The following is an 8,184-nucleotide window of genomic DNA, read 5'->3' as shown; positions in this document are numbered from 1 at the left end:
TTGTCCGAACCGGGATGGATAGAGTACCTAGTTTTGTGAGCTTCGTTCATGACAACATTTATGAATCTTCCAAATATCAATATCCAGATTCGATCCATGAGAGAGCAAGCACCGTCATCCTTGACTTCTAGGTTTTTATCTATCTTTCTTCTTCATGAACAAGACCGGTGCTCCCCAAGAAGAGAAGCTCGGTCTAATGAATCATTTGCTTAGTAGTTCGTCCAGTTTACTGGATAGATCCTGCATTTCTGCCGGTGCTAAGCGGTATGGGGATTTGGCTACGAGGTAGCTCCGGGGATTAAGTCGATTTTGAACTCCACTTGACGTTCGGGAGGTAATCTTGGAAGATCTTCAGGAAATACGTTGGGGAAGTTACAGACTACATGAATGTCCTTGATGTGTTTTACCTCTTGTTTCTTATCTACCACATTAGCTAAGAAGGCATGGTATTCCTTGCGTAGATATTTTTTGGGCTTTAATGCAAGAGATGATCTGAAGGTTCATGCCTGGTTTGTCGCCATAAATGATGAGAGTTTCGTTCCTGGGTAGATTAAGGCAAATGACTTTTTTGTAACACAAAATATCGGCATGGTGGGGACTTAACCAGTCCATGCCAATAATGACGTCGAAACTTTTTATTGTGACCGACATCAGGTCGATTTGGAAAGAGTAGTTGTTTAGCGTGAGGGTACATCCTAGGAATATATCGTTATTGTCTTCTACCTTTCCATTTGCCATTTCTACGGTGAATGTGTCTTTTAGTGAGTGGGGGTTTGTTTTAGTAAGTGTTTGAATTTATGGTTCACGTAACTTTTCTCTGCACCACTATCAAAAAGTATGCATGCATATGAAATATGGAGGAGGAACGTACTGGTAACCACGGTAGGATCATTCACGACCTCCTCATGTCCCATGGTTAGAAATCTGCCCACACCTCCGGTATTCCTCACTTTTGTGCAATCCATATTGAAATGACATGTTTCACCATATCCATAGCAGGCCTGGCTCACTTCGGCGTTAGCAGTCTAGGTGGTTTGTTGTGCTGGAGCCCTATAGAAACGGGCAGTATGCCCCTTCCCGTTGCAATTTTTGCAGTACATTTCTCGACAGGCTCCAGTATGATGGAATTTACACTGATTACACTTCGGGAGGGTTCCAACATATTCTTTGACGGGTGCTGGAGCGGAAGGAACAGTAGCAGCATGAACTGCCACCGTTTGTTGTTTCTTTATGGACTCTTGTGACAACTGGCCCTTCCTTTGTTCCAAAATTTCTTTTTGTTGCCACTTTCTTTTGATTGTTCGAGAAAGGCTGTCATGAAGCCCTGGCGGACTCCATGATCCACCAGTGTTTGTGCCAGGCGTTTGGCACTGTCAAAAGTAAGTGGGGTTGCAGGTATCACGTTTCCTTGGATCTAGGGAGATAGTCCCCAAATGCACCATTTCACTTTCTTACTTTCCGGGGTAACCATATCGGGACATAGTACAGCCAGGTCACTAAATCTAGCAGTGTAGGCAGTGATGGCGGAGTCCTTCATTGTCAAGTTCCGGAGCTTTTGCTCTAGCTTTTGCACCTCGCCCCCTGGGCAGTATTCTGTTAGGATCAGAATCTTTAGGTCTTCCCAGCTCATGGTGTTGGCTACTGGGAGAGTCAACGACTTAACATATCCGTTCCACCAGGTAAGGGCCCTGTCAGAGAAAGTGCAAGCTGCAAATTTGACTTTGCTTGCTTCGGGACATGCATAGATTTTGAACACTGATTCTGTCTTTTTGAACCAGCGTGTTAGAGCAATGACACCTACGGTGCCATCAAAAGACTTAGGTTTGCAATTTTTGAAGTATTTGTAGGAACATTCCCTCGGATACCCCTGACTGCGTCCCTGGCTAGCTTTATTGGTACCACCTCCTAAACCATTGGCACCATTTGTACTGATTTGCGCCGTGGCAGCTGCCACCGTGGCTATTACGACAACTTGAAAAATAGCAATGTCCATCTACTGAGGAGGTGGTGGTGGCGGAGTTGGTGGAGTGTTGTTGACACGCCTATTGGACTTACGTGGTGGCATCTTTCTGCCATAAGGGTTTAAGAGTGGAATATTGATAAGTCGTTGATAATGGCTATGAATCGAGTATTATCAAAACAGTGTGTCATAACTATACAGTTATGTTGACTGCACAAGAATAGCAGTAAAAGACATATGAAGGGTCCAATTGTATAGTTTTATAGTGTCATAAAATACTCCTATAGTATTTTAACTTTATGTTATGTTCTAGTGTTTCTTGGTATGTAGTGTTGGTATGTTTTAGACTCGTTGTTCACCATGACTATTCCCAAACACATATTGGTCATATCTCAAATAAATATAGTTGATCAGGCTATATTTAATCAAAATATGATTACATAATTGTCCAAGCTTAACCACATCATCCAATTCATCTAAATACTTTTTGTATGGTTCTTGATGTGGTATTGTTGCTAGTATGTATGTATGTACGTTTACTTTTACAAAATACTTGTATTTTAAAAGTATAATTTTAGTCAGGGTGTTTTTATTCCCACTGTATTTATAGTTGTATATCTTATGTGGTTGGATATACTTAGTTCACTATAAACAATGCTCTGATACCAATCTTTCACACCCTCAAACCGATGAAACGGCGGAAACATCCGGGGATGGATGACGTCATGTACAATATCACAACAATTGCATAATAGAGAACAAAGCATGCACAACCATTGTATTGATAATTTAATATTTACATTCACTTCAAATCATTGTTTGTTTGACTCCAAAAACATAGAGAAAAAATATAAGACGTAACAACACTATGCTTCGTCTTCACAAAACCTGAGTGGGTACCTGTCTAATTGTAACGCTCGGTTCCTGGTATGTATTTAAAAATAAAATATTCATTTTTGCAAATGGACTAGACGAGTCGTAGGCCTCATACTCGTCGAGTAGGAACGAAGGATTGGACGCGGAATTGAAGCCTACTCGATGATTTAAGAGGCCTCGACTCGACGAGTAGGGCTGCCAGAGTGAAACCCTAATTTTTAGGGTTTGCACCCTATTTAAACACCTTTAATGGCCTCAACTACAACCTTCATCACCTCCAAACCTTAGTCACGAGACCCTAGCCCATTTTGAATGTTCTTGAGCCATTGTTGTGTGTTCTTGGTGATTTTGAAGCTTGAAGTGGCCATAAACTCATTTGTTGAGGACCTTAGGGCCGTGAACTCCCTTAGGGAGTTTTCCTTGAACCCTACACCCGTTAGTCATACCCTACAACACTTGGATGCAACCCTTGTGATCTTTAAACACTTGAAACAAAGTATTTTTAGGTTCTAGAGTGTCCCAACATGATTTATTAGTTATAAATTGGCTAATTAGTTATATATATATATATATATATATATATATATATATATATATATATATATGTTTATTATATGATAACTAGGCTCGCGTGTGTGTACAAGTCTCCATATGTCACCTAGCACCATATCCGACACTTCAATCCAATCCACTCACTGCAGGTGAGTTCATACCCCTTGAATTAACCTTTTAAATGTTGCTAAATGTTTTTAAATGCTTTATAGGAGGAATACAAGTTGAATCATGCTAGTTATTATATCAATCATGTGATTAATAACTAACATACAAATGAATTTACTATACGTTAGCTGTTTTACCAAACATATTTCTTCAAAGGACTTTCTTAAACGTGTTTATATGTTTTAAAACTCTTTATCAAACTGCTTTATACACTGTATGTTTCTTTTCAAACTCTATTACAAATGTATTTCAAACAAAGGTTTTCTTTATACTTCAACAGTTTATTCAAACAAATACTTTCAAACCGATTTATAAATTGACATCAAGTCGATCTTTTCTTAGATATTAATCTTTTTCAAAGGTTTTACAAAACTTCTTTTATGCTTTTATATTATCAAATGCATGCCCACATATGTATAGTTATATAAGAAATGTTTAAAGGACTTAGGAAGGCTAACCCGCTTTATTTCCTTTTCCCTGTTTGGATGTGGTCTGGTAGGGTATCGGGTATCCGTCCGAATGTCATCTAAATATTCGTTATATATTATGTATATATATGTAGAAATAAAAGTGCCTTCAGTCAGTTCAGTACCTTTGGCTAGCAAAGGTATACTTTCGTTGATACTTGTACATTTCTAGTAACTATTATAGGTATAGTTAGGAGATACTACTTGCTATTCCTATTACAAAGAATTACAGTAGAGTCAGTTCATTTATGAGTCCATACGAATACATTTTGCTTGTAGAGATACACTTACTTGGGTACACTTACTTGGATACACTTACATGAAGACCTTTACATAGATACCTTGTTGAAAGCATGCATGTATATGTATAGTTATATAAATAATGTTTAAAGGACTTAGGAAGGCTAACCCACTTTATTTCCTTTTCCCCGTTGGGATGTGGTCTGGTAGGTTATCGGGTATCCGTCCGAAGGTCGTTTAAATATCAGTTATATATTATGTATATATATGTAGACATAATAGTTCAAGTCAGTCGGTTCAGTGCCTTTGGGTAGTAAAGGTATACGTTCATATATTCCTAGTAAACTTTTAGGTATATACTTACTTACAGCGGGTCTCGTGAGAAGACTACTTACTTACAGCGGGTCTCGTGAGAAGACTACTTAGTTGCTTACTTTCAAAACAGTAGGGTCTTGATAGAAGACTACTTTAAAAAAAGTAGGGTCTTGGTAGAAGATTTCTTTTATAGGGATCATGGGGATTTCTTGGGTTATTTAAACGATTTCCATTACTTACAAACATTTTCATACTTATACGACTTTCTTTCAAAACAATGTCAAAACGTTCATTTCAAGTTTTACAAATCAAAGGCACATTAATACTTACGAATTCACCAGTTTTTTGGCTAATACTCGCTTTCAAAATAACTTGTATTCTCATGTCACAAATAGACAGGTACGAAGACCAGGTTTGTGAAGACGGAGCAGTCCAGACTCGTCTTATTTTGATTATTCATTTTATTGTTGTATCTTATGAAAGAACACACTTGTAACTAAAATTATACTATTAATGCAATGGATGATGTTGTTTCTTGTTTACTACTTTACATTGTTGTGATACATTACATGATGTCCTCCGCCCCAGAACATTTCTGCCGTTCTCGGTTTTGGGGTGTGACAGATTGGTATCAGAGCATTGTTTATTGTGAATTGAGTATATCAACCCATAAAAGATATAGTAACTATAAATACATAGGGATTAAAAATACTCTGACCAAGAGTTTATACTTTAAAATAATACAATATCTGATTAAGTATACGTGCTTGCATTCATACTAAAATCAGTGTCACTAGGACAGTACAAAAGAATTACGATTGTTGGGCAACACAAGTGGACGAAGAGACATAGTCAAAACTTGGAAGATATAGCCTGATTAACTATATTATCTGAGGGTTGACTAGCATGTACCTAAGTATAGTTGTGTGGTTGCAACAAGTCTTAAATCTTACCAACAATACCACAATGAGATCAATAAAACATAAACCTAAAATACTATAGGAGTATTTGGTGTTACTATAAGTACATTATACTTGAGAACTAAAAAGGATCTTCATTACTAAGTTGATAGTTGCTAAGTGGATACACTAAGGTTATGTGTAACTAGGATGTTATAGACTTAGAATCTGTGAAAATTTTACTTTACCCCTATTCTTTGTGAATTTGGAGTTAAGGTCACTTATTCTAAGGCCTATCCTGTTGAAATTACATATGAATGGTATGCACTTTACAAATAGCGATGTAACTAATGAAGATTTTCTAATAATTATCTTAGTTAGTTTTTATCACCCCTTTTCTCGCGCTTACATTATCGCTGGATTCCATCCCTACGACAACCCCTACTACCCTAACCACAGCAATGCTGGAGGACTCGGAGAGGAACCAAAGAATGATCACCCTGCTGAAGACCTTTCTGATGGTTTTCGCCGCAGATAGAACCTCAACGACTTTTCTTTAGGACATAACCTAGTTATGTAAAACTCTGGTCTAATTTCCAATCGCTAAAAATATTAGACCTTTTAGGCCTTAATTAAGTCGTAGTCCTGTCAAAACATTTCCATCTGAGTTAATGTACGGCCTCCTACTAAACCATTTTCCCGAGCATGCTATTGTCTATTAGTTCTAGATCTACATTCAATCATGATGTTGGGCTATGGAGAGTTAGTTCATGAGTCATTCTCATCAACTTTCATATGCGAATTCTTATCATTGTTCCTATCTTTTAAACTTATAGTTAAAAGATGCCGCCACGCAGAAATCCAAGGCAAAACCCTAATAACAAAACACCAATACCACCACCTCCTCCACCACCTCTGCCACCCCTTCAATTCAATGTTGCCATGTTCCAAGCAGCTTTCACAGCGGCAGTAGCAGTTGCCGTGTCAGCCATCAATGCTCCTGTCCCTAGTGGGTCGGGAACAGGTGCACCTCCTTCCCACCATGGTGAGAGCCATGGGCATCCCCGGGAGTGCACCTATAAATATTTTTCGAACACTAAACCCCTGAATTTTGATGGAACCGGAGGAGTGATGATTTTAAGGCAATGGATAAAAAAGACAGAAGCAGTCTTTGAGATCTGCGCTTGCCTGGAGAACAACAAGGTCAAGTTTGCTGCTTGTACCTTTGCAGGAAGAGCTTTCACATGGTGGAATGGCCATTTTAAGTCCCTGACGCTAATAGTGGCAAATTCGATAAGTTGGGAGAACTTAAAGATCATGCTGATGAAAGAGTATTGCCCACGAGGAGAGTTTCAAAAGCTCGAACAGGAACTCTAGAATCTTAGGATGGTTGGTACAGAAATATCAACCTATATGGGGAGATTCTGCGATCTGGCAATTCTATGTCCCGATATGGTTCCTACTGACAGCAAGAAAATAGAGAGATATATTTGGGGATTGTCTCCCCAAATTCAGTTAAGTGTGTTAGCATCGAGGCCTGATACTTTCGACAGTGCCAAAGAACTAGCACAATCTCTTATTGACCATGGAAACTACTGGAACTCAGTAGTTGGTGTTCAAGATCAGCAAAAAGAAAACAACTTTGGGAAACAAGGTGGGAACAAGAGGAAAGACGAGTCTTCACAAGAATCCTCAAGGAAACAACACCAGGTTACAGTCCATGCTACTACGGTACCTATAATAGGCCCTGCTAACCTATTACCAGCAAAGCCTTATGCTGGTAATCTCCCGAAGTGCAATAAATGAAACTATCACCACCATGGACCTTGTTGGGAAATGCAGTGCTTAAACTGCAACAAAAAGGGACATACGATACGTTACTGCAAGAATCCAGCAAGACCGATCAACCAACTACCCAATGCAGGTGTGAGCCAGGCTTGCTACGGATGTGGCAAGGTGGGTCATTACAAAAGGGACTGCCCAGGAACAGCGAATACAGGAACAGACGGAAGGATGCTAACAATCACTGCTGCCGGAGAGGCTACTCCGAACCCACGTTAAAATATCTGAGGCATTCGTTGTAACAGACTCGTGAACTATTTAAACAACTAGTGCCACTCGAGTCAAAACTTTTGCGAGATTCCATTAGAAAGGGATGATCGTGCTGCGCATACTTGCCTTTTGTAGTATACCTAGTTCGCAGCAATAGTCTTGTAATAAATCTATAGTACTGTAACTCTGTTAAAAGTTGCACTGTTGGGTTTTGTCTGTAACGCCTTTATCATTCCAAGTAGTTTGACATTGTCATTTGACTAGAGTCCATTCGATCCTCACAATACTAGTTCGTGCGTAAATCTCTTTCTCCGAAACCGTCTATCTAGTAAAGTCGTCATCCCAAAACTCCGAAGTACTCATGCGTAGAGTACCTGATTTTTCTAAATCTTTTCTGAAGAAACCTCGTCAAACCTACCCGATATAGCACTCGTCCAGCAAACCAAGTTCAAGCACAGAGGCTATGGATGAATACAGCCCACCTATTACTATTTAGTGTATACAAGGGTGGTATATAATTACGATTACGCAGACATAATATGTGTGTTTCCGCCCTTTCCCCTGTTCCTCGTTGGGTTGTGGACCTGGGGCAGAGTCGCACATCCGACAGTCCTACTAATCCTAATCATATACGGCTTGTATACATGAGGTGATG

The 8,184-nt window shown here is 39.2% G+C and overlaps 2 protein-coding genes across 2 annotated transcripts; one reads left to right on the top strand and one right to left on the bottom strand.

Moving 5' to 3' along the window:
* Nucleotides 1-1,025: 1,025 nt before the first annotated feature.
* LOC111883714 (uncharacterized) lies at nucleotides 1,026-1,993 on the bottom strand. Its single transcript, XM_023880038.1, has 2 exons — nucleotides 1,487-1,993; nucleotides 1,026-1,370 (listed from the first exon to the last, which is right to left on the bottom strand). The coding sequence occupies exons 1-2, from the start codon at nucleotides 1,991-1,993 to the stop codon at nucleotides 1,026-1,028; spliced, it is 852 nt and encodes a 283-aa protein (XP_023735806.1).
* Nucleotides 1,994-6,890: 4,897 nt separating this feature from the next.
* On the top strand, nucleotides 6,891-7,538 carry LOC111883713 (uncharacterized). The gene is made up of 2 exons (XM_023880037.1): nucleotides 6,891-7,187; nucleotides 7,341-7,538. The coding sequence occupies exons 1-2, from the start codon at nucleotides 6,891-6,893 to the stop codon at nucleotides 7,536-7,538; spliced, it is 495 nt and encodes a 164-aa protein (XP_023735805.1).
* The last annotated feature ends 646 nt before the right edge of the window (nucleotides 7,539-8,184 follow it).

Source organism: Lactuca sativa, chromosome 7, assembly GCF_002870075.4.
Source record: "Lactuca sativa cultivar Salinas chromosome 7, Lsat_Salinas_v11, whole genome shotgun sequence".
Classification (NCBI taxonomy): Eukaryota; Viridiplantae; Streptophyta; class Magnoliopsida; order Asterales; family Asteraceae; genus Lactuca; species Lactuca sativa.
Note: the sequence above shows the minus strand (reverse complement) of the source record. Positions and strands in the feature narration are given on the sequence as shown.

What these genes read in the sequence shown, in the direction of transcription:
- LOC111883714 (XM_023880038.1), bottom strand. Translation starts at nt 1,993, where the DNA reads ATGGACATTGCTATTTTTCAAGTTGTCGTAATAGCCACGGTGGCAGCT. An exon ending in CTAGATTTAGTGACCTGGCT is followed by an intron (nt 1,371 to 1,486) that starts GTACTATGTCCC and finishes TACTTTTGACAG; the next exon opens with TGCCAAACGCCTGGCACAAA.
- LOC111883713 (XM_023880037.1), top strand. Translation starts at nt 6,891, where the DNA reads ATGGGGAGATTCTGCGATCTGGCAATTCTATGTCCCGATATGGTTCCT. An exon ending in CCTCAAGGAAACAACACCAG is followed by an intron (nt 7,188 to 7,340) that starts GTTACAGTCCAT and finishes TGCAACAAAAAG; the next exon opens with GGACATACGATACGTTACTG.